Below are 27,820 nucleotides of genomic sequence, written 5' to 3' on the forward strand. Positions count from 1 at the left end.
AGTTCGTGTGTCCGCCCCTCACTTCTTTTCAATCGCTGGGGTCTGCTGCTCCTGCATCCCACAGACGGTGTAGAGGCCATAGTCATATGATGCGCACAAATTCAATTACTGTTTGGATGCAAGTGTGGTGTCACAATGCAAGAAATGAAGAGACTGCTGGTAGCTGCATACATGTCCGTTTAGTCAGTGCGTTCCTCAGCAGCTGCGGAGAAGTGTGAACAAGTTTCAGGCTGAATACTGTGTGATTTTGCGGCGGCAATGCGTATGGGCCGGCCCCTTGGTGTGACTCATTGTGGAACTTGTAACCGAGATCTCGCAGATTTTTCGTTCCTCGTCAGGGATGGGCCGCATCTACCATAGCGTCTGATGCTTAATTCCTGATGTTGTGTCGGCACAATCTGGAGCCGTCGCGCACTCTTCTTTCCAACCGGCGTCGGCCTTTACGGAGTACACTGTCCACCGCTCAGTGTGGAGGTTTACGCGCAATCGCCTGACAAAGAATAACCCTCCACGCGGCGGCTTTCACCGCACTTATCATTGCATCTTCTTTTCAAAAAAGGCCGAGAGGCAGTCATTTACAGTTTCTGGCCACGCCCCAGTGGGTCAAAGGTTGCATTTTTCATTGGATCAGTCTGCTGCCAAAATGCCGCTGGCGTCCCCGTCTTCGTTGCGTGCCTGGCTGCGCACACCTGTCGTCTTGGTCGTACCCATTGCTCTGCTGTCGCTTCTGTGTGTCAGGGGTAGCACTCAGCCGCACCAGTGTGACTCAGACACGCACTTTCTACACCTTCGCCTGACTCCGCAAAAGTCATCGCTGACGTTCAAGTGTGCCCAGCCGAGGCCGAAGCTTCGCCCGGATGATCCTGAACAAAACCGAGCTTGCAGAGACTCCAGATGTACTGATTTTGTCTCGCTCTCAGATGCTTTTGTCACGATATCGGACGCTGCAGAGGAAGCCGGAGAAGGAGCGTACAAACTCGAGCTCAAAAACCAGGTGAATCCAAAGCCGCAGACGATCTACTTCAACTGCGCGGCAGATACCGCAGGCGCTGGCGTCGGAGTTCCTGGCCTCTTCCGCGGGATGGAGTTGGAGAATTCAGGAATATGCATCATCCAGGTGGCCTTATGGGGAGAGACCAAGGAGCCTGAGGTTGTGTGTAAGTCCCCTCTGAGCACATCGCGGCGAGGTGTTCACAGGGTGTGATAGCGCTGCAACACTAGGTGGACATTGTGTCGCTCATCTCGTCGTCTGTAATATCTCTCACGGAACTGCGAGCTCGTCGCATTCGCCTGCGCTCAGGACAGATGCTTCCCTTGTTACTGAAAAAAAGAAAGGCTGTTCGCTGCACTTCCCTCTTTCTAAGGCGGCGCCCTAACCGTGCCACTGAAACAGTGGCGTATGGAGTTGATTTCAGTCCGGAGATCCTCGCTCCCATTGGATCGCTGTGTCTCCTCTGCCGGCTTCTGTCCATGCAGCTGAATGCAAGGAAGAAGGCGCAGAGGTCTCCCACACTGCAGAGATAAAGAAGGAAACCGATGTCGCAGCTTTCACGTGCGGCGATAACGGAACACTGTCCCCCGCAAACTTCGAAGAGGCATTCGACGGGTCCTGCGGTGACGAGCCTGGGGAACTGAAAAAACACCTTGAGACGGGAACGCTTGCGGAGAGCCCATATCAAGAGGGCAAGCCAATGTATACCCTTTCTCTCACACAACTGCCGGAATCACCGGCTAAAGTATGTTACAAGTGCACGTACCCGCCCAAGCCCCTCCGGTCGCCCCCTCTCGACGCCGGGAAAACGTGCACTGTGAAGGTCAATGTAGCACCTCGTGAAGAAGTGGAAGCTCCTGACGTTGAGGAGCTTCCACCGGGCACGAATACCTCATCGCCAACAGATTCCACATACCCAAGCACGTCCACGTCAGAGCCAACGAGTTCAGCCGAGAAGACGGAACGATATTTCGCGGGTTTCCTTGTTGCCGGAGTCGCTGCAGTAACCACGGCTCGAGCCTGATAATTTTGTGGCTTGTCCTCGGTCCGTGAATACCCGTGGAGCAGCGGTGATGTCGGGCGTACCATAGGCAAGGCCGCAAATTCCTCACTGGGCGCAAACTCTCCTCTCGTCTCCTCGTGGAACGCGTTTTTATTCCTGGTTGGTGGTGAGCCCCATCGCGGTTTTCCTGTTTGCAGGTTCATCAACCCGTGCCGCAGGAAAACCAGTCAGTAATGATACCAGCGACGATTCGCAGGCGCCAGTAATATGCTGGATACGAGAAACATTCAAAAACGCATAGACCAGCTCTCGCCTGCCAACACCGTTACCTGCAGGGGGAAGGGAATCGCGTCTTCTACTCGTACTTCACTTTGCCGGTAGCTGCCACCTGGTTGGCGGGTGAACCGGAGGACACGGCCACACCATTGAGCGGAGGCATAGCAGGCAGGGCAACGTCGTTTTGGCCGACTCAATACAGCCATCAGGACAGTGTCAGATTGTCGAATCACGCCTGGCAGCATTGGTGTATGGCTTTTGCATCCATACCGCCCCATCATATAAACTTAACCCCCGCGTTTGCCGAGACAAATCACACGTGTTTTGCCTGGTTTTGTGCCCTCAGCAGCGTCCACTAGTAGCTAAGCATTTCACAAACCACCTCGTTACCCGTATCTGTGGACCGCCGAATGACGACACACCCTTTGCTGCATAAGTGAACGTGAGCCGGGGATCGCCCGGACACACTTGTATTCTGGGTGACGAGAGGGTTGGCACGAAAATGCAACACGCAAGAGCTCATTGGCAATCCTTAATTGCCAGTGGAAGTGCCGTATTGCGGGCGTGTGGAGGGGCTTTCCCGAGTGAAATGAAGGTTCATCCACCAATGTGCCGAGCGAGTTTTTTCGAGTTCTATCCAGCGAGCGGCCCACGTGTACCTGAGACTCCCACCTCCGGCATCTACAGTGTTACGCCTGTCGAGGTGAAACAAAGCTTTGCAAGAGCCTGTTCGCCCCTCCATGCTGCCCAAGTTGTCTTCTTAGTTCCCGTTTAAATATGAGACTTTGTTCCCTTCTGAACTCAGGCCGACTATCTGCGCATCGTCGCGCTTTGATAAGCATGCACTGACACGACATTTATCTTCTCACGAAAAGCCAGAGCCCGTAGGGAAAAGGGCGAAAGGGAGACACTGCTAGTTCCATGAGTTAAGCTGAGGATCCCGCCATCAATGACTGCCGTCCACTATAACCGGTTTCTTCTTTGCAGCTTACTCTCCAACGTGCGAGGCCCGAGTGTACCATTACACTAGGTGTGCTGTGGTTGAAGGGGGTATGTCTCTTTAGTGCAAGGCGCCTGATGAATTCTGCGTTTCATCGCCCTAACCCTCTCTAGTCGAAAAAACTGGATTGACTAGAAGCTGGTGGGAGGAAGCAGCAGTGTCATCAGGACAAGAAAGTATTGCCGCCAGAAGTGGATTACATCAACCTATCCTGTGGCAAGCGGTACCGGACGAAACTCTTTTTATAGCGGTTCGACTCGTGGCCACGTGTGTCCATCCTGCCGTCACTGTATACTCTTACCAAAATACGGCTGTTCGCTGCTCAAAGGGGATCGCGTCATTGTTGTCTTTACGTCCTCCAGTTCGCACAGCGAACGGGCAGCCCCCCACCCCCTTCCCAGTTCGTGAGTATCCACAGAAATCGACGATGGATAAAGAAGACGACACAAAGTGGCTTGCTTTCTGCATGAGAGTTGAGGAGCAAGAACAGGGTGGAACGCCGTGGTTCTGCTCCGAGGTCGCTTCCCCCCCAGCGCCCGCCGTCTCTCGCTCGCACCCAGAGGCAGACTTTCACGCTCCGGCAGCCTTCGGTCCTCCTACGGTGCAGCTACTGAGGGTGGAGGAAGAAAGAGGTTGTTACACATGTGGAATAGACCGCTTGCATCCCCCTGATGATCAATACTCATGGCTAATAGCCGAGAGTAGCTCAGGGCTGCAGACCTCAGAACTGCACGTACCTCGATCGCGGCATTTCAGGGGAGATCTTGATCTGGGAAAACGGCTATCTCATCAATGCATGAGCGGCCATTCAGGGGATAAGACAGGGCAACAATCCGGAGAGGGGCACAACGAACAAGAAAGGACAAGCTCTCTTCGGCTTGGCAGGGTCACCTCCGAAGCAGTTGTCCCCGAGCAATGTAAATGCGGCGAATCGAATCAAACTGAAACGCGAAATGTACAGGCAGCGGAGGTCACCCTTCGTTCAAAGCAGAAAAACCACCCCTATCAGGAACAGCCTTTGTGTCAGCAAGGAGGCCAACGGCGATGTATTGACTTCGACCCCGCCACGAGCGCCGGTGATATCCACGTCGTGCACCGCCAGGGAGAGATAAATAGGCGCATCCCGTGTAGACAAGACATACTGTCGTCCGCCGATCAAAATCAACGGAGTTTCTTTGATGTCAAAAAGCCATTAGGGATGGCGGCACTAACGGCAAAGAGTTCTATGATGCGTGGCTCTAAAGAAAACTTGGGGGAAGGGGACGTGCAAGCGCAGATAGGGTGCAAGATGCGCATGTTCGCTGAGTTTGTGACAGAACGGAAGAAGAGGGATGAAGAGCGTGTGGACAGGCAGGAAACTGTGTGTGCGATCGTGGACCTTGCGGCAAAGCTAGGCGAGGGAAGCAAGAAACAGGAACAAAAAGAGGGGGAAAACAGCAGACTGGAGGGCCATGCAGTACCAGGGGAGTCCGAGAGACTACCAGGTAAAATCACGCGGGAATCACTCAACAGCAACACTCCTTCAGAACATCCACGGCTTCGCAGCGACAAAGCGCACCGCAGTTCCTTTACTACTGCATCGCCTGTGCGCTCACTCAATCCCAGCCTGCCTCAAGAGCCTCAAGAGCGTGAGCATCCACAGCTGACGGCAGTGAGCCAGGGTGACAGGGAAACGGGTACATCGGGAGGTGACCAGCAGCAGGTGCGCGGGCGCTTTGAGAAGAACGTGTCAGGAGGACTGGGAACGGAAGGGGAGAAAGCCTGTCGGCTCTCGCAGTATATCTCAGCTCTGCGGGCTGCCCAGACAGCGTGGCTGCGAGCGCAGCGAGAACGAGTGGACACGCGTCGTTTTCGCGCCTTGAAAGTACTAGGTATCGGAGCATACGGGGTTGTTCGGCTTGTGGAAGACCGGCAGACTGGCGAGAAATTTGCGCTCAAGCAAATGGAGAAGGGTGCAGTCAAGAGGAAGAATGAAAGGACTCGGCTGTACGCGGAGAGGCATGTGCTCGCGGAGGTTGTTAGCCGGCATATCGTTAAGCTTGTCTGTACTTTCCAGGACAAGCACTATCTGTACCAAGTTTTGGAATACCTTCCCGGAGGAGACTTGATGACACACCTGGTGGCGTGCGGTCAGTTCTCTGAGCAGACAACGAAATTTTATATTGCTCAGTTGATCTTGGCTGTGCATACGGTTCACAAACTCGGTTACTTACACAGAGATATCAAGCCTTGCAATATCGTACTGGACGAAAAAGGGAATCTCAAGCTTCTTGACTTTGGGCTGTGCGCTCACTATCACTCGGCGTCTCAGGTTTCCAGCGCCCCGCGTGGCGAGTTGGCAGAAGCATTGAGTCGCGCACATCGCCATATCCAGCCCACGGAGGATAGAGCCGCGCGTAAGGAAGGCATGACTCGTTCTTCAGGAACCCCCGCCGCCTGTGAACTATTCGTCAAAGAGGAAGAACGCGGTGGAAATGCGCGACGACAGGATTCTCCTCCTTCGGTGTCTGCGGAAGCGAACGCGCGTTCACCGGCAGCTCCCGACGGTAGCCGGACGGAACGAAAACCGTGTGAAGCCCGGCAGGCTCCTTGCCCGCCCGTCACAGAAACCCTTGATTCTCCTTCTCCAAATATGGGTACCTCTTCATCCTGCATTCGTCTCTGTCCCTCTGCTGCTTCTGAACCTAGTCGGACGCCGCAGCTTGCTGACAGCTGCAAACCGCAAACATCACCCGTTCCTGCTTCAGCACGGCTTGTGCCCTGCCCGACATCAGAGTCCCTCGAGGTCAAGTCGCCATCTGAATCGCTTCCGGAGAGAAATCGCCTTTGTTGCAATTGCTTTGCCCCCTCACCTGAGCGTCATGCATATGTAGCTGCTAACGGGACAAGCGAAAACGCCCCACCAGCCACTTCCCCGACCCAACCGGGCTCTGCTTTGCAAAGCAGCATAACATGTGGAGGTGAACGTGACGCCGGTCTCCCTGTCCGTCCCTCTGAGACGACAAGTTCTAGAGTCACAGATGTGCCCGCCCCTAGCCACGATGTGCCTCATCCGCCTTCTGTACCAGTCGAAACAACCCAAGACACTGCTCTGATATCGTGCAAGTCCAGGAATGAAAGTCTTCCCACAGCCACGGGTACGAGAGCTGCTTCATGTTCTTCGCTTCCCGCTTCTCCTGAGTGTTCTTCCTGCCCCTATTCGTCTTCTTGCGAGCCCGCGTTATGTACCACCCCCGATGGTGCTGAATCAGCCCCGCTTCCGCACGTGCTTGAACCGGTTGCTCAGCTCTCGTCGCTGGGTTCTGCCGTGGGCGTCCGGGACGTGCCATCCATGCGAAGTTCCATTCCCTCTTCTCGCTGCGCAACTTTTCCAGCCTGCGTCGTTGCGTCGTGCTCGCCAGCGGCTTCCGCCACCGTTGCGCCCGACTCAAATTCGGTCGGTCAGCATCCCCAAGCCTGTGGCGTCATTCCACCGGACGTTGGCGAGCTTCCAGGCGCAGAGGCGGCGTCTCCGAAGGTGAATGCGCAGCCCTCTGGAACGACGGGGTCGAAAAAGACATACTCGGCGCCTGTATCCGCCCTCAGCGAAAAAGAGGCAGCCGCAAACGCATGCAGCTCTCCTTTGTCGTCAGATTCGTCTCACGGTCCTTCTGCTCCAGATAGGCCATCTCCAGGGTGTTCCGCAGCGGAGCACATATCGCCACCGTCCCCTCCTGAAAATCCGTTACTCTCCTGCTGTTCAGCAGGCTTAGCTAGTCCTGCGCCTCCTTGTGCTGCCTCCGAACCTCAGTCCTCTGCGCCTGCCATCACAGAGTCGCCATGTACCACCTTGCGACAGCCACGGAAAGAAGAAGGAAACGGGATACTTTCGAAGCCAACACAGTGCCAATCTGCTTGTCCTCCGTCTGCGAACGACGACCAATCTTGCGAACCACCAGCTACGTCTTCTTCCCTGGGTTCTTCTCCGACGCACATTTCCCGTTTTGAGGCATTGTCCCAAGTGGGAACTCCCCATTACATGGCGCCGGAGGTTCTGTCAGGACTGCCGTATTCGTTTTCAGCCGACTGGTGGTCAGTGGGAGTGATTCTTTTCGAGTGTATATATGGCGGGGTGCCGTTCAACACGCCGAGCTACAACCCTCAACTGCTTTCTTACATCATCATAAATTTCCGCCGCTTCCTTTCTTTGCCTCAGTACGCCGGCGGGAAGAAATCTCAGGTTTCTCCCGCGTGTCAAGCCGTGATTCAGGGTCTTCTCTGCGAGCAGGAACATCGGTGGGGCTTTGAGCAACTCAGAAAGTCCGAGTGGCTACGCGACGTGGACTGGGATGCCTTAAGCCGAGGAGTCTGGAAAAAGCGCGAGCGCCGCACGAGTAAGGATGAAGCAGGAAGGAGCGGTCCTGCCGGAGAAGCTGGGGACTCCAGCGAGGAGAGAGAAACGAATAACGGGAAGAGCCGGACAGACACAGTGACTCAATACAGGAAACAAACCGCACAGGTCACAGTGACTTCTGACGCACAAGAGATCCAAACACCGATAAGCGCGAATGCACCTTCACGGCAAGTGGAGAGAATCGACTCCGCGTCGCAGGCTTCGCAAAAAGTTCCGGGTACAGCACCGATGAGTCCCTGCAGCGACACCGTTGACGGTAACATGCCAGAGAAAGAAATCCCTGGAGAACCGGCCCTCGGGGGCCGTAAACCTCACAGCGTCACAAGTGCTCTGCAGGTAAATGGACCCCTGACGGCTACATGCAGCAGAGGAACGAGCAACGAAACCAACTCCCTCATTCACTCCTTCGGTTTAGTAGCCACTGAGGAAGAAGGTGACTACGAGGAGGTGACGGAAGGACCTTTAAAACTTCCGTCGACCGCTATTGAGATGATATATTCACCTGCTGCGGTCTACGGCATCAGAAACTGGGGAAAGGGGCCTCCTGCGCTCCCATCATGCTGCAGATACACCCCAGCAATGGCTGGTTGCCAAACCGTTTCGGCAGAGCGCGATGCCAGCCTGGACTGCAAGCTGCGCAGGAACCCCGCTACGCGCGCGGAAACAAAACAGTTTCCTGAGGAAGACAGGGAGTGCTGCAGGAAAGACCTCCGGGTGAACCAAGGTATGCGATGTCAACCAGACAAAGACACCTCCTCCGGTAACAGGGAGGGTAGAACGCGAGACCAGCGTGCACGGCCGCGCACTGCAGCTGAGCGCTTCAAAAAAGACTGCAAAAGCGCCCTTCATATGGGTGCTGACAGCAGCGACGTGGCTGCGGATAAGACTGCGCGAGTGGCTCAAGGGTTTCGAGCTCTGTGCGGTGAAGCTGAAGCATGCTACGGCGAAGCACTGAAACCGGCAGGGGTTGCTGGATCTCAGTACGCTGCAGATGTGGGGGACTGGCTCCCGTTAGAGCCGTTTCGACCAAAAGACGAGGTGCTAAAGGATCTGCGATTCCTCAACTTCACCTTCAAGTGTGCAGAGAAGGACAGGGAAGCAGAAGTGCATGAGCTGGAAAGGAAAATCCGAGATATCGCAGTGGAGGAATATGACACGCCGTGCGCTACCGACGCGCTCAAAGTAGAGAGCGAGACCAAGAGATCTCGAAGAGGAACTCGTTCACGAACATGAAATAGCGAAGATGGCGCAGACTCGATGAATCTCATTCTGCTTGGTGGCAGCAAGCGGCTGATTTCCGCTTCGCTGCACCGCCTGCATCACCAGCTTTCCAGCGATACTCGGGTGCTACCGGTTTTCAGGTGTCATGAAACATGTTCCAGATGCGACTCTACCAGAGTGTCACGCTAAACAGCACGTTCAGAGAATTAACTGCCACCACGACACACACTGTGCGGCACCTATTCAAATCCGGTGACAGCTTTCGTCTGTGCCCAGAATTCGTTGTTTAGACAGTACCCTTTCTGTCGTCTGCTCATCGTGCACCCGCATACACCCACCTCGGCGTCCTCAGTGGGAGTCTGCGTGCGCGCTGCATCTGACAGAGCCCACTCTTTCGGGAGCATCAAATGCATCTGTCCCGCAGCATACATGAATTCGTGCCTTCTCGCTTGACCATAGTACCAAAGCCATACCAGCTCTATATGCGGACTTTATTTTTGCCTCTTGATCCGAGGGGAATCACCCGCTAGGGGGCAAGCTAACTGAAAATTCAAGCGACACGCAGCTCGCACGCTTTTCTCACCCTCCTACACCCGTGGCGCGGAGAGCGCTTCGCGTCACCATGAGCTGGTAGCTGTTGCAGGACTGGAGCTACACCTGCGAGTTCGTCGGTCTGCGGCGCCACGCAAGAGCCACAACCGCTGTGAACCTCACTGACTTGCGGCAGAAACTGTAAAGCAACGTGCAGCGGGATTTCCCGGGGAGGGTCTCATCTCCCGGTTGCCCCAGTTCGCTAATCGACGTAATCGCTACGTTTGCAGGAAGTGTAGGGAAGGTCCACAATGATTTGAGGCCTTCACTTTGCTGAGACCCTGCGCTTCCTCGTGAAGGAAAACAAAAACTACACTTCGGCAGTTTCCTAACGTGCTGAATAGACGCTCAACCTCCAGATGAAAGCATATTCCTGGACCAGGCCTGGAAGGTCACAGGCCCTGCTGTACCTGAGCTCGCAGTACAGCTCAACCACTTGACAATGCGCCTTTTGCTCACATTCGCTGGCAAGAGACTCTCATATCCTGTTGCAGCTACTAAGGAGTGTGCATCGCTCACACGCTGCTTGCATCGCTGTCTCCTCGAGTGTTGAGCAGGCGTGCGTGAGCCGGTGACCGCGTCCACTCGCGCGCAGGATCGTGCAAGTTCCCGATAGCTTCATTACGCTGCAACACAAATTAGTGGCGCCTGGAACAATCGCCCCTATTTGTTTCCCCAATATTTTTCTCCAGGCTTCTCGTTGCTGCCGAGCTGGTTCAATCGCTCGCGGGCTCGCCGCAGAATGAGCTGGTCTTCTGTGTGTCTTCTTTCATCATCGCGCTCGTCGCGGCCTTGCTCCGCGGCCCGCCAGAAGGCCCAGAAGGCCGGGGCCCGCGAAGAGGGCTGCTGGCTCTCAGAGGCGTCCCGGAGAATTGAAGCTTCGGCAGTGCCTTCGATTTTCCGAACTGAGTAAATGCCCAGCACAGCCGAAAAAAGACTGAAGCCCAGAAGGCACTTGTGACTCAGCGTGGAGCCCCACCACTGCGGCAAAAAGCCCCCGCCGTTGGGCGGTTCGCTAGATGCTTCCGCCAGGTCCACAGATGGAGGCTCGAAGACCGACACACTCGCCGCACGAGAGAGGGGGCCGGCGCAGGGAGAGGACGGAGGCGCAGGCATCGACTTGAGGCAAGACGCGGAACGTGTACAGGAAGCAGACGGAGGCTGTGAGGCCGCTTCAGCGGCGACGGGAGACCGCGTCACGGTGCTTGCAGTCTTCAACTTTGCCGCGCTTCGCCTCAGGGCAGCGAAGGCGGAAGACGGCGGACGTTTCAAATAAGGAGTCGTGATGGCATGGAAGAGAATAGGAATCGCCAAGGAGGCATAACCCACGCTAGGTGAAAAGACCTCGCAGAGTATAGGTGGCAGAGCAGACAGGCCTACGCAGCAGAGCCCAAGAAGGTACCTAAACACACACAAAGCAAAGAAAGAGGCACGAAACGACCTGCGTTTCGTCCACATCGAGCTCGACGAGGTCCAGTGAGCCGCTCGGAGCCACAAAACACACTAGAAAACACGGAGACCTCGCAGCGATTTCCCCTCCGCATAGCTTCCTTGCCGCCGCAGAAAGAGCGTCACAACCACGCCCCTAATCCTGCATTCTCTTCCGCTGTCCGCCGCGTCGCCATGTCTCCTCCTCCAGCCTCCGCCTACTACTGCCCCCCCCTCCCCCTACCCAACGGTTCCTGTTTTGCAACCCGAGTTTTTTACCCCGTGCGTGCGTCGGATTGGTTCGATTACTTACCGCCGAGCGCCGGCGGGGGGCGACTGGCGGGGACCGAAGCGTCCAGCTTCGAAGCCCCAGAAGGCAATGCCTCCGTACATGGCTGAGGTGAGTGCAAGCGTTTTGATGTGCATGTCGATGCGGCGCTCAACGACTGTCGCCTGCGCCGCCAGGACCACAGCCAGCAGACCGCCGACCAGCAGGTACGCGGCGCCATCGATAACCCACCCAAAGTACCTGTGGGACCACAGACGCCACACGCATCCACGGTGCGTGAGACGAAGCGGCGAAAAACACAGAGGGGACTGGTCGGCTAGACGGAGGGGAGACCGCGAGTTGAAAACAGAGGCGACGCCGACGTCTCATGCACGTCTCACAGACGCCGAAGAGTTGCGGGAAGGATGAATCCCTCTGGCCAAGTGCAGACGACATGTTTGACGCGAAGACGCGCATACTGCCTCAGAAGGCCGCCGTCGTGGAGGTGCTGATACAGTCCGAGGATGCAGAGACGAAAGACACGTATGAGGCGATAACACTGAGGATCCCATTTAGTCAGTGCATCAGGGAGTCTAGCTTAAGCCTTTCCGCCTCGCTCATATCCCTTCTGAGCTCCACTTAATCGACGCAGCCCTCGAATGCTGTCGGCCGATGAATCGGCGACTCGAAAAACACACCCCATGCGAACTGCAGAGTCCCCCTGTTGGCGGTGAGTGTTACCTGGGCGGCAGTTTGTTTCCACTGTCTCCGAGACATTCGGAAGCTCGGCAGATGGCGTTGTGGCAGGCCGTGTCGTAGAGCTCGAAGGAGAGCAGAGGCCGGGCGGAGGGAGACGGGTCCGCTGGGGCCTGTAAACAGGGGATGCCTGCTTCGCTAGCTCCCCGCGACTTTTTGTCTTTCCCCGCTGAGGTCGAGGTGCGAGTCGAGGCCAGGCTCTCGCTTTCGCGGTTTTCCTCTGTCGCCTCCTGGTCGCCGGCGTACAGGCACCTGCGGCGTACCAGATACTCCCGCGTAGAGGCCTCCAGAAAGCTGGAAAACTGCCGAACGGGCACGTAGACACCGTATCCGCTATCTGCCCGAAGACAACAGAGGGTTATTCCCTCTGATGAAGCTGAAGGAACACAAGGAAACGAACGAAAAGCCGCACAGGGGGCGGCCGCCAAGAGGGGTGACCCGTTCGAGCCAAGCAGGGCTACGCCGCAAGTCTGAATCGAGCGTCTCACACGCGAGAAGCGGTCTTTGCTGGATAGGCGGGATCGCTTTGCCTTGGAACTCGAAAAAGCGCCATCGCTCACGGCAGGGCGCGGATTGTCAACGACCTGGCGATCTTCTAGAATATCAGAGCAGGTCGAGCAGCAGTCGCTGATGCGAGAGACCGGAGACAGACAGGGGGAGTTGAAAGACGCAGCGGTCAGCGGCCGAGAACAAGTAGAGAACAGAAAGCCACGGAACGAGGAAGAAGAGAGGGAAAAAGCTGACGATGTAAGAGGAAAACCTCGGAAGGCATCCTGTGTCTTTCGAGCGGGCAAACAAAACGGGGGGCTTTCACGGCGCCCGCACCGGGGAGCCACGGGCCTCCTCACACACACTCGGAAAACATTCATTGTGGGAGACAAAAAAATATCCTGTTTTGCGTAGTCAGATGCGGCCCATGGCGTTCTGGCTGAAACCGAGGCCCAACAGGACAGCAGCCGCCCCTGCAGCTGCCGCAAGAACAGCCCCTTCAAAAGCTTAAGTCAGAGGGACTGGGTATTCGCCGCCTTTAATCACATGCATCTACAAGACAAATTTAACTTCTCATTTCCGCGAAAAAAATAGGCTTCGCCACAGCCGACACGGCGTTCAGAGGAAACGCGAGCGTCGGCGAGCCCGTGGTCTCTGCCCGAGGACCCAGAGCCTCGCAAAAAATTCCCCCAGTAACCGAGATTCAGACTGTCTGCCGGCCTCGAACCACGCGAACAGAGACGGTTTTTCTACGGAAATCAGAGAATGAAGTACAGAAAACTTTGTGCACATGCTCTGCCTCTGATGCGCCGGACGAACGCAGGCGCATGCACATCCAGGAAAAGCTCTGGCGTGTGCTTTGCTGCTCAAGGAGGCATCATAAACACCCATCAGCCTCATGCTGTCTGTCGTCATTGTATCCATATTCGCCACGATCTGAATACACTTAAATGGATCCTCCACACATCGTTTCGCTTTTTCGGACACCACAGTGCTCTGTCCTCGTCCCATGACCAGGGGGAGATGCGAATGCATTCTAGGCTCTTCTTTGGCGCGTAGATTCTTCACAGCAGGGGGGGTTCGCGTCCTCTGTATGTGCCGACCCTCTAAGCTGAAAAACATTCAACGCCGAAAGCAGCACATACACGACTGTCTTGCTCCGTCCTGTATGCTGCGCGTGGGTTCGGGCACACTACCGCCTGATTAGCTTTGAGAAGAACATGATCGTGACCCGTAATACGATAAGTAGTAGCAAGCCGTCGTGTCTGCGACTCTCGATCTCATGCACCATGCATTCTCTGAAGGAGCGTAGACAATTCTCCAGATTCTGTGGCCATAGCGCACATGCAGGGGTGGACGCAACTGCATTTTTTAGGGGCGTCCCGCGACAGCTGCAGAATCAGCGTTTCCGAGGCATCTGCTCTCCCTCACATATCTCCCTCAGTGGTGTAAACAGTCTGTGCCCACGTTACTTACGCGTGAGCACAAGTGGAGCGCCGAGAACGCCGCCTTCTGCGGCCGTTTCGTTGATACTGTCACACGGAATCTGCTTCTACGTGGTGCAACCGCTGTAAATGAGCACGATGCCAGGGACTGTCAGTCCGCTGCCGACGCTGGCCAGTGAGAACGCCTCCTACGTAGATCCTCGTAAAAGGGCACGGTAGAGTGTAGCCTGACGCGGAATCAAGCGTTCCACGCTCTTGTGTATGAACAAGAAACGAGGGAAAGCGCCAGCATTCATAGAGTTATCCACCATTGTGTTCGTGTATGCGGTGGGAAGGATGTATACTGTGAAACTGACGTGAAGACCCCGTCTCCTCAGCAATTACACGAAATGGTTTGAACGAAACACGGTAATCCTCAACAGACAACGCCGATCCCATACGACTTACACGATCTTTCCTAACACCGGTAGCCCGTGCCGGAACCTCTCTGGCCTCCAGCGATCTATGATGCTCGAAGTTGAGGACACACCAGAAGATTCACACTGCAGACATTCTGGGTGTCGCTTGATCACGCACCGCAAAGGACGTAGACCCTTCGATGAAATCGCCGATGACAGGTCGAGGCACTTCAGACGCACGCAAGACGCTTGATGCGCCCGGCTGCGCTGACCACCGCAGTTTCCGTCGCAAACAGAGCACAATGCTCTTTCCACCATCAACGATTAGTCTTCCCTCTCCTAGCATACGGGAGCGTTTGTCCCCTCGAGGTCGTGGATTTGGAGAGAACGGATTCTGAGCACCGCCTCAATGCCAAGTACGCAGGAGTGTATCTGAGAGATCGCTGGAGGGCTACTCCATGCATATTCGTTCCGCCTGCGCCCGAGAAAGTTCAAAGATGTTGCTAGGACAGATCCTCCTTCGGGAAAGTACAGCCACGATACTTCCAACTGTTGTATCTACTGTTTTCGGTGTGTGGAGGTTCCACGATTAGGCTGGCAGCTTCACGAATAGAGAGCGAAAAACGGGACACGGTCAGTCCGCAGCTGCCCATGCCTAGCCAGCAACTTTGTTTGTTATGTGTAGGCGATATACGGAGAAAAGCGCATTCAGCGAAGAGGCACAGGAGGAGAAACTCGGGAGGGATGAGACGCAATCGTCGTACACGGCAACCCTCCACCGAGATGTGATATCTTCAGTTCCCCTGACGGTGGAGGCGACCTCCATCTGTCTTCTCGCCCCGCAGTTATAGCGACTTAGCCCATGATTTCAGGTGAGCGGACAACATAAAGTAGGACGGGGCCTTGAATCCCCTCAGTGGCGCTTTCCTCACGCCTCAGCATGACTTACGCGTGCAGCCAGCGCCTGGCGGGCACCCCCATATTATGCCTACGCGCGTCACAGTGACAAGGTAGCTGACTGCCCCCGAAAAAACCGCGGCAGCACAATGGCTTCCCCATTCCTGTTTTCGCAGATTTTGAGCACATTGGTGCGAAACCACGTCTCTCTTCCGCAGGGCTCAGCTCTCCTAAATTGACGCCGGCGTCCTTCACGGTCTGGATGTGTGCTTAGGCGGGCGACCGGCGCAGGCAGCCGGAGACGAACCGTGTGGCTGTAGTCAGTCAGCGGCGGCAGGGTGGCTGGGCTGTCGCAGTTCGAGCCGCACTGCTGCTCCAGTCGACAAACTTTCGATTTTTTTCGACTATGAGTCAGATCGAAAAGTTTGTTTTTCTGCAGTGCTACGGGTGTCAACTGCTCCTTGTCAGCAGCAGCCCGCTGCCGTGGTCCGAGCGTGCTCGCGCAGCGCTTGCCGGCAGTCAGCGCGTAGAGGACGCAGCGCGGTCAGCGCGTGTCTTGTAACGTGCATCAACGAAAACTAACTTGCGAATTTTCCACCGCCGTTTCCGTGAAAAAGAGGTCGAACTTGTTCGAGGGACACAAGCTTCAGCTCTTCTTCGCTGCTTTGGCGGAAAAGCTTCTTCGAGGCCCGAGAGTCGGGCTCCCTTTCTCGCGACGTGCGGCTTTTTCCTGTCTTCCAAGCGGCGCCTCGTCCTTTCCTTGCGAACTCTGACAAGGCCCGCGTGCTCAGACGTTAACCGTCCAAATGGGATTTCTTCCTGCAGAGGCACGGCGCGTGCCTCAAGGCGTCCCAGTCGCGTCGAGCCCCGCAGCGCAAAACGGCCGTCCGACCGACACAAGAAACCCAGGAGTCAGTGCAGGTTCACCTCTTCCGGTGGTGATTTGTGGCATCGGCTGGTCGGAGGACCAAGGCGCTCGACCCGACATGGAAGATGGAATGCTGGTCATCGCCGATATCGCGGGTGTCGCGCACGCCTGGCTCCTCGCCATTTACGACGGTCACGGCGGCCGCCAGACTGTGAGCGCGCTGCTGGACAAACTGCATGTCAACGTTTTGCGTCATCTTCGCAGCAGAGCCGGGGCCCGCTGGCAAGTCTGCCAACAGCGCGCGTCGGCGCGCATCCGCGACATTCAGCGTCGAATGCAGCAGCTCTCCTCTGACCAGCAAAGGGCCCTCACGGATCTTTCGGTTCCCATGCCTTCGCCGGAAAGCCTGCTCGGCTTGCTTCGCCTGAACTGCATCTTTCAGTGGCTTCTCCAATGTGGGGATCCGACCGCACAAGGAACCGGAGTGGATCCTGAAAGAGCGCCCTTTGCCGCCCCGAGTTTTTTGACTATCTGCAGCGACGAGGACGTCCACGCGGCGCTCAACGACGCCTTCATTCAGACCGACCACGAAATTCTGCGCGAGCAAGTTGTGCAGAGCGGCGCCACGGCGTGTCTGTGCCTCGTGAGGCCAGTTCTGCGTTTGGAGCGTCTTCTCGAACTGAATCCAGAGGATCTGACGGAGGCAGACTGGGCTGTCTTTTCGCAGGTGCGCCACAGCGCCGACGCGGTGGCATCCGCAGCGCGTGCACAAGCTGAGAGCCAACTCGTGGGCATGGACGTCACCGTCGCACACCTTGGGGACAGCCGCGCAGTTCTGGCGTACGCAGACGGGCACGCAGACCGCCTCACGCATCCATCCGACCACAAAGCGAGTTGCGATCGGGAGGTCGCCCGCGTGGAGGAGCTCGGCGGATATGTCTTTGGCGAGAGGGTCAACGGCATGCTGGCGATCGGGAGGGCCTTCGGAGACTGGTCGCTCAAGCTGCCCTCAGAAACCATCCAGGAGATCGTGCAGGCATCTTCGCCCACGAGTCGCGCCTTCGACAGACTCCGCACGATGTTTGGCGGGTCGCCGACATCCGCCGCCGATCACCTCGAGAGCGGCGGGCGACGCTACGTCGTCAGCAACGAACCCGACGTGCGGACGCAACGCCTCTCTGGAGGCGCCGCGTCGTGCACGAAGCGCTCTCAGATGCCAGCGTCGCCGCGGCCTTCCCCGAGCGGGCAGCCGGCGCTGCTCATCCTCGGATGCGACGGGCTCTTCGACGTGTGCTCAGACCAGACAGTCGCGCGGCTCTCTCTCGAGTTCCTTCACAAACTCGCCGCAGCGCACCCCGACATGACGCCGTCCGAAGCCGCGGAGGCGACAGCGCGGATGCTTATTGAAGAAGCCATCGGCGTGCGCAGCAGCACAGACAATGTGTCGGTCCTCGTCGCACTGCTGCATCCGTTCGGCTTCAGCGAGCGCGTCGCCGCCCTCCCCTGCGCCTCCCCAAGAAGGGGCGTCAGCCTCCCGACGCTCCAGGCGGGTTGGCTCTCGCAGAGCGCCGCGCCGTCGATGCGGTCGTCGCTCACTGAGGGCGTGGCTCGCCACGTTTTCGCGTCGAAGACGCCCCGAACGGCCGCGCCAGAGGCGCTAGCCCGCGCAGCGTTGGCGGCTGACGCCAACACAGGAGTCCACGAAACCGCCCGCGCCGACCAGGTTGCTGCGCCGAGCGACTGTGGGCAGTCAGTCACCCCAGATCTCTCCGCGTCGGCTGGCTGGGCGGGCGGCTGGCTCGCCAAGGGCCTCGCCAACACGCTCCATGAGGCGTCTTCCCGTATTGCCTCGGCGATTCCTTATTAGCCGTATTCCTGGGAGGAAGCGTCCGGCTGCGGAGTGCACCGAGGAAGTGTTTTAACGTAAATCCTCCGCGCCCCCGATGTAGTATAGGGTCGGCCGCGAAAAATTGGCGGGGCGGGCGCACTGTGCTCGTGCGCCGAGACTCGAAAAAAGTTTTGCTATCTCGCCAGCTGAATAAATACACAGCTTCCGCCCGGTTTCCAGAGAGCCAACTGGTTTCGGCTTCTCCAGGGAACGCGATGACGCCGTTCGTACCAGATGTGTGTGAGTCTTCTGCCATAGGTCGGGCTGAACGTCGAGGGGGGTATTACCAGGCAGAGCGACTGTAAGTCTGGTGCTTTACTCGGTTACCGTAATAAAGCACCATGCAATGTGTGGCTTCAGGCATGCCGCCGTGCTCCTTTTTTTTCTCTGCATGACTCGCAGTCGGTGCTCTCCGTGTCACAGTTCTTCCACCCGCTCACGAACGGGCACTGCTTGCGTGCGTGAAATCGTTTTCCCAACGTGTTAGCTCTTCTTCTCCCCAGTTTTGAGACGTCGCTGACCCCTGTTTAGGTGAGGAAGGAGTACCCCTAAGCCGCCGTACAGCGCCGAGGCAGCTGCCCTCGGCGGCAGAAGCAAACGCTCCCACTCGACCTTCCTCGGCAAAATAGTAGCGCGAACTGCTGACTCGCCCCCGGTGCCGAAGCTACTCTACTATACACAGAACTGCTCAGATAGTGCTGCGCTCTCGCGAGGCCACAGCTTTCTGCGAATTAGACTGCTTACGCAGCCAATAGTCATTTTGGCCGCCCCCGGCGCCGAGTTGACTGACACAGTCCGCGGCGTACGTCCGTTGCTATATGGGTTCACACGTCGTAGCTAAGCCACGGAACTACAGCGGTCTTATCCTGAGCGAGACACGAGCCTCCAGCGCAAACGCTCCTTTCTGTCTGTCCGGCGACTCCGCTTTGAAGAGACAGGCATCCTAGGGTGCAGTTGCTCGATATGACTTTGCCGTCGAGAAAGGCATAACGACTTGTAAGTTGGAGGGTCGAACCCAACTACCGCAGGACTCCCTACGCATGTGAAGCGAATACCCAACTGGGCTGCGTGTCTGCTGAGTGCCTAGCATAGACGCAAAGATCTCTTATGCGGTCACTGGGAGTAAGTTGGCGGGCAAAACGTATGGCGCTGTAGAGCGCATGTGGTATTTGATGATTCGGAGAAGGAGGTGCGACGGGCGGTGCAGGTTCGCTCCAGTCGCAGCACGGAGGCACTCTTGCGTGAAGCAAAACTCCGTCGTAAGCAAACCCGTGCCGCGACGCTGCCGTCCGCGGGACGGGTTCATGTGCGAAAAACGTATCTTTGTCACATTCCACGGCTCGCGCCCCTTCGGGCTCCTCTTTCCCCGAATCTCCCCTTCTAGGGAGATGCCTGATCGCTAACGGCAGTCAGCTGCTCACGGCAAGCTCGCCGTTGAGGTTCGCGAAGTGCAGGAAGTGCGTGGTGCGCAAAGGCGAGGCGCGTCATCGTCCACGGGGTAGTCCTGCGAAAAGACTATGTTTCAGTGTCTGCTGGCATGCCGTCGCTCCTAAAGGAGCTGTTGGCCTACAGCAGTGGATTGAGCCTTTGACCGATGCAGGAAAACCGTTTTCCAGCGGGAACTCCACGGTCCCAGCACCCCCAATGTTAGGGGGTTCCTACAGGTCACTCACTCACTGCGCGTGGTGGCGCCTGGCGCGCAGAGTTGAGCGTCGTGGAAGCGCGCGTAACGAGCAGTCAGCAGCGAAGTAAAGTTTCTGTGGAAGTAGGCGCAGAGCGTGGTCGAAGGTGGCAGCTTGTCTGTCATTCTCTTTCCGGCACTCTGTCTCGGAAAACTGGGCACGATTCTGCAAGTTTTCCGATGTATCTCGGAGTCTTACGTGGTGCGTCAACACGCATAAATCGATTCGCGCGGCTTCCTCGGTTGCTTTGCTCGCTCGTCCTTCCCCGTTTCTGCCACGCGCGACCTTACCAGCTGTAGCAACTCGCGAGGCCACCGTGGCAAACGCGATCGGTCGGCCTTCTCTCAAACTAGTCTTTCTACGTAACTGCAGATATGCCATTGCTCTCGAGAGAGCTGAGACACTCAGTCATTCTGGACACGCTGGTGACTCTTTGGTCTCAGTGTTGGCATCTTTGTATCCGCTCTCCTGCCTCCTCCGCGCCCCGGGTTCTGCCTGCTTGCCACCGCGGGCTTCGAGGTCGATTCTTGTCCGCGGCGGCGCCGCGGTCCGCGGTCGATTTTCTGGGACATTCAAACGGCCGAATTCTGAAGACTGCTGTGTCTGGAGATTGTGAAAGGGTATCTCCATTCTCAGTGTAGACCCCGTTGTGTTTCATCGATTTTTCCCGCCTTCTTCTGCGGGCGGTATCGCGGGCGGGATTCCCGACGCCTGCCCATGGCCGCCGCGAGGCACGTCTTTTCCCGCAGCGGGTGCCTGTTTGTATAATTCTTGTATCCAGTCCTTTTCTTTCTCGCGTTTTCCCTCTTTTCTGTCGTTAGTTCTAGCCCGCAACTCCCCCCCGAGTCACCCAGCTTTTGCTCCTTGCCGCCCTCTACTGTTTTCGCGCCCGGCGTCGCCTCACGGCCCGCGTCTCCCTCTCCCTTCGTGTCTTGCGTTGCGTCCTTTGCAGCCTCTGCTGTGCCGATTCTTCCTGTATATCCTCTGATTCTTCTGTGTCTCGTTGGTTTCCTCTCTCTTGTCTCCATTCTCTTCTCGCGCCGGAAGCCTTCCCCTGTCCTCCCCGGGGGCCAGGGGTCCACTGCGACGTTGGCGCCGCCTGCCCGCCCATTCCCCGTTTTGCGGCGGCGTTTTTGGCTGTGAAAAGATGGATTCCTCGTCCATGCCTCCGGACCAGTTCCGGAGGGTGCAGGATCAGCAGCGGCGCCTGTGGCTGGTGCACGAAGTGCGCCAGCAAGAGCGGCAGCGCCAGCAGCTCAGGGCACCGTCCGGTGCCCTCCCTGCCTCCGCCTCTCCCGCGTCCCCCTCCTCCGCCTCTTCTGAACCCCGTCCTGCGCCTCGCCTCCCTCTGCAGCCCTCGTCTTCGTCGTCGCCACCTCGGTATGTGAACCCGCTCCGCGAGCGCGGCCGCCGGCCTCCGCGCACCTCCTCTTCGTCGTCCGCCTCCTCATCTTCCTCGTCTTCGTCGTATCCTCCATTCTCCTTTGTCCCTGCGTCTTCTTTCGCGTCTGCGACGGAGGCGGAGCTTCAGCGCGCGGCCGTGATGACAATGGTGTCTCTTCCCGACGGCCGTCGCCTGCGCCGACAGGTGCAGCCTGGCGACGCGGTCGCGGCCGTGGAGGCGCGCTGGCGGGGCGACGCGGGGGGAAGGTCACTGTCCCAGCGGTCCTCCTCCTCGACGCCGCGACGCTGGCTGCATGACATCGTGGGCGCCGCGCCCGTGGCAAGGGCCTCAGAGGCGCCCGCGGGTGCGCGGCGCGCGAGAAGCCTGCATCCTGTTGGAGAGCCTGAAGACGGGATCTTCGCCTCGCCAGTCCGCGACGCCTCTCCGCCGCTCGTGTTCCCCTTCGCCTCCGCCTCGGCAGCCTCGCGGTCTGCAGCCGCCGCTGCGTTGGCCTCTCGCCGCTACCTTCGCGTGAGTGTGTACCCTCAGATGCATCTGTGCAGCGGATGTCGCAGCCGCTCGTTTTATACTTAGTTGTTTATTGAAGCACAGGTGGCGGTTCAGAAAGGTGGAAAGCATGTCGCGACCTCAGGCTGCTGACGCCGTTTTCTTGTGAACCGTTGAAAGCCCCCCTAAACCCTAAACCCCAATCTTAGCGGTGGTGTGGACGCTCGCCGCGCGTGGCTTCTCGGAGTCGCGCGCGTCTGGCGGGCTCTGCGGGCTTTGAGCTTTGCTCTTTCGTGCATGCGCGCTCCCCTTTGATGTGTCGCTCCTTCTGCCGCAGCAACCGCACCAGAGGCAGCGGCTGCAGCGTCAGCTGGCCGCACTGGGAACTTCGATGTCGGCGGCCTCGACGTCTGCGGTGGACGCGCTGCAGCGGGGTCTCTCTCCGCTGCTGCTGTCGTCGGATGGAGCGATCTCGGGGCTCGCGTGGCTCCTGCAGAGTGCGGGGGGCGTCCTCGGCGTGGTCGCGGAGGAGAACGACCCGGGGGACATTCGCCCGCAGCTGCAGGAGCACGCGCTGCGTCTTCTGAGAAACCGGAAGGTGAAGCGCATCCAGCTCGTCTCAGACGCTTCGGCCGCTTCCGCCTCCTCGAGCTTCTTCCGAAGGGACGCGGGCGCGCTGAAAGCCATCACCACGTACTACACGGAAGAGGACTTCAAGTGTCCCATCTGCTTCGAGATTTTCCTCCGCCCCGTGGTGACCCCCTGCCTCCACATTTTCTGCAGAGACTGCATGCTCGCCGTCCTCCTGCGCACGTCCATGTGCCCCCTGTGCAGGGGACCCGTCTACGCCGAGCAACTCGAGCCCATCGAGGCCTGCTCCAGCGAGAAAGTCGTCGACTTCGCACTCAACGTGAGGACGGCGAGACCGAACACTCAGCCCTGGACCGCAAACGCAGCAGAATAAGTCGTTAGGGCAGACACACACACGTAGATCCAGAGAGCCAAGACAGGCAGCAGACGACAGGGGGCGCGGCTGCCTCCGTTGACGTCTCATCGTGGCCGCAGGCGGGTGCGAGGCGGGGCTGCCACGCTTGAGGCGTATTTTCCAGGCTGTAGTGGCACTGTGTCCCGTGCAGTCGACGACTGTGGTGCGGTTTGCGTGTCCGCTCGCTGAAGCATGAGCCACTGGCTCTGTTTTTTCGGCCTCGTCTGCTTGTGTCTCCAGTATCTCCTCCTCCCCGTGGGCTGCACGCAGTGCTACTGGCAGGGACCGGTTTCGTCTTGGGCGAGCAACCACAATGCGCGGCGGTGCCGGCGCATCGCCCGCCACCTGCGCCGCACGGACCCGGCACCGAAACCCGCGTCCGACGCCTCCACGGCTTCCTCCACGACCGCCTCGAGCGCTTCCGCCCCGCGACCCCGTCCGCCCTCCGAGGCGGAGCGAAGGCGACAGGAGGAGGCGCAGGTGCGCGACGCGTTCTTCCTCCCTCACGGGCAGGCTGAAGGCTCCACGGGCCCGTGCGGCGCCTCGCGGCCCCTTCCGGCGCTCCCCGCGGCCCCCGTGGCGCCGGCCGCCGTGGAGGCTCGCTGCCCGGCGGAGGAGGCGAGACCCGACGGCGGTCGGAGTGGCTCGGGGACCGCTGAGGCTCCAGCGGGCGCGGCGGTCAGCGCCACCGCGGAAGGGGGCAGCGGAGGCAGCGAAGAGGAGGAGTTCGCTGGCGAAGTCGAGCGTGAGCCCTCGGCTCTGGAGTTGCCGGGCGGCCGCGAGCGCACAGACGAAGGCGAGGCGCGTCTCCTCCGCAGCCAACGCGCGCAGGAGAGAGGTCTCCGAGGCCGGCAGGACTCTCTGTTGCGGAAGTTGGAGACAGCGGGGGAAGAGGACGCTGCAGCAGCGGGGGGGCAGGCCGCCAGCCAGGTTGAAGGCATGGGGGAGTTGATTGCGTTCCTGCAGGCGCATCTGCCGGAGTTCGGCAAGGCGTCTCCCGAGGCGTCCGTCGAGGAGTCTCCGCGCCGCGGCCTGAGCGAGGCGCCGAAGTCCGCTGTGGCGCCATTCCCGGCCTCCTTCGGCGTCTGCACGCGCGTCTGCATGGTCACGCACCGCATGGAGAACGTCGCGGGTGCGGTTGGCGGCTTCTTCTTCGGCAGCGGCACCTTCGCCCACATGCAAGCGGTCCTAGAATTCCGCCCCGCGCCGGAGGAAGAGGAGGAGGCGGAGGGTCGCAGGCAGCGGAGGCGCGCGGAGCGCCGCGCGCTGCAGCTCGTCAAGCAGAAGGGGTCTCTGGACGTTCAGCGAAGGTCCTCCAGCGGCCTCGGAGGCGGCATCGTCAGCTGGTTCACGGGGCCGAGCCCAGCGGCCTCGGGGATTCAGACTCCGGAGGGCGCAGCAGAGGACGCGCCGCGCAGGCAGGCGAAGAAGGGCGGCGACGCATGCAGCCCCGCGTCCGCCTCCGACGAGGAGGAGGACAGAAGCTCGCGGATCACCTATCTCTCGCTCGAGTGGCTCGGAGAGGGCCCCTGCGGCCGCATGGATTGGCAGGTCTCGCCCGCCTTCCCAGCCTTCCGCCCCTCCGCAATCAAGATGTTCGTCTACCGCACTGAGGAGGCCGGCGACGCCCCCCCAGTGCCCTCGCTCGACTCCGAGGAACTCTTCTCTTCGCTCTCCTTCGCGTCTCCTTCTGCGTCGCCGTCGCCGGCGCACACGTCCAGCGCCAGCAGCTCCGACGCCGACGGGTTTTCGCCTTTCTCGTTCTTCCTCGGGAGGAGCAGCGAGGCCCTCGGCGCAGACAGCCCCGCGGCCGGCGGGCGCAGAGCCCGAGCGGCTGGCAGGCCCCCCCGCAGCGCCGCGTCGGAAGCCAGACGGCGGCGCGCCTGCGAAGAAGCGAGCGGCGGCCTCTGCCGGTCGCGGCAGGGTCGTGAAGCCGGCGAAGTGGTGCGGAGGCCCGAGGATCGCCAAGTCGTTTACCTACCCGGCGCGGTCCTGCTGCAGCTGCTTCTCCAGGTTCAGACGCGCCCCTACAGAGTCCTCGGATGGAACTGTAGGGACTTCTGCAACCTCCTCCTCAACTGGTAAGGAGCGGGGGAATCGAACAGAGCGACAAACACGTGGATATTCGTCGTGCTCGCTATTTGTAAGGGCGTGCGAGGACTGTGCTCGTCATCCTCGCGCCTATGCATTGTCGGCGGTAATCAGCGAATCGTCTCGCGTCTCTTCGGCGACAACGTCCCCCCCCTCGACCGCCAACGGGTCGCCGCTGCCAGAGGCGAGTGCAGAAGCCCATCACGGGGGGCTCGACTTGCAAGGTCCAATGCGTCAAATATTCGCCCTGCATGCGTGGCGTTTGCGTTTTTTCTTCTTTTCATGGTTTTTTCTTCTCAGCGCCTGCACCCATCCCTCGCGTCCGCAGCAGGTGATTCGCGTGCCTCGTCCGACCGGCCACTGCCCGTCTCTGCGTCGCTTCCTCGCCTCCCTCGAGCAAGAGGGGATGCCGCCAATGCCTCTGCCGGCGTCGCCCTCAGCCCCAGTCTCGGCGGAGGCGAGCTGCGAGCCTCGGGAGGAATCGCCGCCCCCTTCGGCTTCTCCGGAGTCTCTTGCCTCGTCTGCCGCGGCATCGGTATCCGAGGTTCCCACGCGCAGCGAGGCGGCGGACGACGCGGCCTCGCCGGCGCGAACCGCGAGCGTCGTGTCTCTCGCCTCTTCGCAGAACGAAGTCGCTCGGAAAGCCTCTCGCGGGTCGCTCGTCCGACACGTCACGGGCAGACTCTTGCGGCGGAGGTCCTCCGCTGCGAGGGACGGGTCGCCCTCTGCGGCCGGCGCGGCCCCCGCTGTCTCCTCGCCGACCGCGACCGGGCTGCGGCTCGGGCTCGGGCTCGGGCTCGGTCGGCGTCGGAGCAGCGCGAAGGCAGAGGAGCCCAGGGGTGAGCTGCAGCAGAGCGCCCGCGAGGCGGAGGCGAAGCCAGAGGAGGGAAGAGAGGGAGGAGAGGCTGCAGAGGCCCCAGGGGACGGCGAGAGGCAGGAGGAGTCGCAAGTCGGGATGCACACGAAGGGAGAGAGAGACGCAGCGGCCGCCGCTGCGTGGTGGGTCGCGAGGCGCTGCGGAGGCTTTGGCTCGAGTGAGCGGTATCCGCGCTACGAGCTCGGAGTCAAAACGATATTTCTCTGTCTCTTCGGCGCGGAGGACAGAAAGTAAGTCGCGGCCCGTCGACGTATGCGAAAGCCCCCCCTTCGCCCGCATGCTCACGCCTTCAGAGAGACTGACTCCATGTGTCACATCTGTTTTGAGAAGAAGATGCCTCTATCAGAGAGCTCTGCGATCAGATATAGGCGCGCATATACGTATGTATGTTTGCATGTATGTATAAATATATGAATATATATATATATATGTGACACTATATGTATGCTCACGTAGTAGGGCCGAGGCGGCACCCTTGCTGTGCGGCGGAAACAGGCACGGGACATTTCGGGCTGTCGAGCCTCATGCAGCTGACGTTCTTCCGCGTGCTGTTGGTTACCTCCTTGCCTTATCGAATTTTATGAGGTCTTTCTGTCTGCTGTTTTGTTATTTCTATTTCAGTCGGGCGGCGTTGCGGCCTGCGGCCCAGATGCTGCTTTCGACTGCCAAGTGGTGGCGTTCGATCTTCGGCTCGCGGGAGAGCCTGCAGACGGGCGCGTCCTCCGCGGCGACTTGTGCCTCCTCTTCACCAAGCGGCGCCTTCGCGGGCGCGGCCTCGGGCTCAGGCTCCGGCTCGGGCTCGGCGGCGAGCGGCGAGCACGCGGCGCCGTACCTGCCGACTCTGGCGACTCCGCTGCCCTCCTCGAAGCAGCTGCGCCTGCGCTACGAGACGCTGCCTGTTTTGTTGCTGGAGCTGCAAGTGCGCGACCGCGAGCGAGCGGCGGAGCGGGGCGAGGGCGTCGGATCTCTCCCGCCAGAGAAAATTGGATTCCTCTCCCTCGAGTTCCGCAGCGATGTCGGCGTCCAGTGGCATTTCTACAGGCAGAGACCTCCAGGTAAAAAGATTGAGAAACCGCCAAAGATGGCGCGAGTCCAGCCTAACGCGAGGGAAGGAATTCTAGTGGATCGCGGCTGCAGCGATCGCTTTCTGTCTCCTTTTGGACGGCATTTTCGCTGTCCTTTCGCACGTTTGCACCGCAGGGTTGGAGGCGGCGGAGAGCGAAGGCGGAACGAGCGTCGTGGTGTCTGCGAGCCTCACCTCGGCGGAGGACAGCGTATACTGCTTCGCGGAGCTTCAGAGATTCCTCGATGAAATTCGAGACAGGGAATACCATCCAACCAAGTGGAGCAGCTGGTGAGTACCGACGCTCTCATCTTCTAACAAATTCTTTCTACTCATACATATCAAATCATATATATATATATATATATATATATATATATATATATATATATATATATATATATATATATATTTGTATAGTTTTGAGCTAGAAAGGAGATTCAGAATCCTACATATATATATTGGCATTGCATCGACACCAGGGGAGCGACTGACGGACGAGAGAGGGTGTCTGCTTGGATGGAGGGCGGCGTCTAATTATAGCTGCATGTCGGCATATACGTGTGTGTGGTCTTTTGGATTGTATGTACGCGGGTGCGTGAGTTCGCACGCGTGTGGTTTGTCTCAAGGAGTTTTTTGAGTTTTCTCATTTTTCTTCTTCAGGGACTTTGTTGACAGCATGCTGATGCGGTGCGCGCCCCAAGAAGCGACCGATCTTTTGCTTCTCCCCATTGCCGAGCTCCAGTAAACAGGGATGCGAGGGAGTAGATTTGAAAACGCATCGAAGGAGCGATTAATGCGGCGACGGTTGTTCACGGGCGCAGAGGAAAGAAGGGCTTCTAGGCTAGAAAGAGGACGAGTTTGAGTTCTTCGCGTCTCGGAGGTCACGAGGGTGCTTCACGCATGCGGAGGAGTGACAAAAAATCCAGGCATTGGAGGAAGGAAACTGAGAGGATGAGTAAGGGCCTCAGGCTCTCAAGGCGATGAAGCACACAAACGGGGGTTTGGAGAGGAATTTTTAAGGCTTTCATTTGAGGGTACGTGCATAACGATGCTTTCTTGGAAGGATTTAGGATTTCAAAATAAACGCCGGTGAGATCGGCAGAACGCTGAGGGACCGGCGTCTCGAAAGGTGGAAGTCGCGTTTTGTTTTTGTACTTTTTCCACCGCCGCAGTGACACGAGGGACGCAGCTTTCGGTTTTCACTTCGCCTCCTTTTTCTGTAGCGGCAGTTTTTTGCGGGGTTTGTTTCCTCGGCCGCCGCGAGGCCGCTGGTGTAGCGCCGTCGGGAAGCATCAAAACGATTTTGATGTTTCAAG

The 27,820-nt window shown here is 58.6% G+C and overlaps 4 protein-coding genes across 4 annotated transcripts; 3 read left to right on the forward strand and 1 right to left on the reverse strand.

The window, feature by feature from the left end:
* Positions 1 to 643: 643 nt before the first annotated feature.
* Positions 644 to 8,896, forward strand: BESB_034330 (cAMP-dependent protein kinase; the record flags this gene model as incomplete). The annotated part of the gene is made up of 5 exons (XM_029362019.1): positions 644 to 1,157; positions 1,477 to 1,921; positions 2,192 to 2,220; positions 3,258 to 3,320; positions 3,633 to 8,896. 5 exons carry the CDS (start codon positions 644 to 646, stop codon positions 8,894 to 8,896), a joined length of 6,315 nt encoding a protein of 2,104 aa, XP_029220984.1.
* Positions 8,897 to 10,138: 1,242 nt separating this feature from the next.
* Positions 10,139 to 12,796, reverse strand: BESB_034340 (uncharacterized protein; the record flags this gene model as incomplete). The annotated part of the gene is made up of 4 exons (XM_029362020.1): positions 10,139 to 10,877; positions 11,217 to 11,432; positions 11,913 to 12,179; positions 12,753 to 12,796. 4 exons carry the CDS (start codon positions 12,794 to 12,796, stop codon positions 10,139 to 10,141), a joined length of 1,266 nt encoding a protein of 421 aa, XP_029220985.1.
* A 3,166-nt stretch (positions 12,797 to 15,962) lies between these two features.
* Positions 15,963 to 17,891, forward strand: BESB_034350 (protein phosphatase 2C domain-containing protein; the record flags this gene model as incomplete). Its single annotated transcript, XM_029362021.1, has 1 exon — positions 15,963 to 17,891. One exon carries the CDS (start codon positions 15,963 to 15,965, stop codon positions 17,889 to 17,891), a length of 1,929 nt encoding a protein of 642 aa, XP_029220986.1.
* A 2,850-nt stretch (positions 17,892 to 20,741) lies between these two features.
* BESB_034360 (uncharacterized protein) lies at positions 20,742 to 27,249 on the forward strand (the record flags this gene model as incomplete). Its single annotated transcript, XM_029362022.1, has 7 exons — positions 20,742 to 21,509; positions 21,823 to 22,395; positions 22,711 to 24,551; positions 24,862 to 25,668; positions 26,060 to 26,493; positions 26,639 to 26,792; positions 27,165 to 27,249. The coding sequence occupies 7 exons, from the start codon at positions 20,742 to 20,744 to the stop codon at positions 27,247 to 27,249; spliced, it is 4,662 nt and encodes a 1,553-aa protein (XP_029220987.1).
* Between the last annotated feature and the right edge of the window lie 571 nt (positions 27,250 to 27,820).

This window comes from Besnoitia besnoiti, chromosome II (genome assembly GCF_002563875.1).
Source record: "Besnoitia besnoiti strain Bb-Ger1 chromosome II, whole genome shotgun sequence".
In the NCBI taxonomy this organism is placed as follows: Eukaryota; Apicomplexa; class Conoidasida; order Eucoccidiorida; family Sarcocystidae; genus Besnoitia; species Besnoitia besnoiti.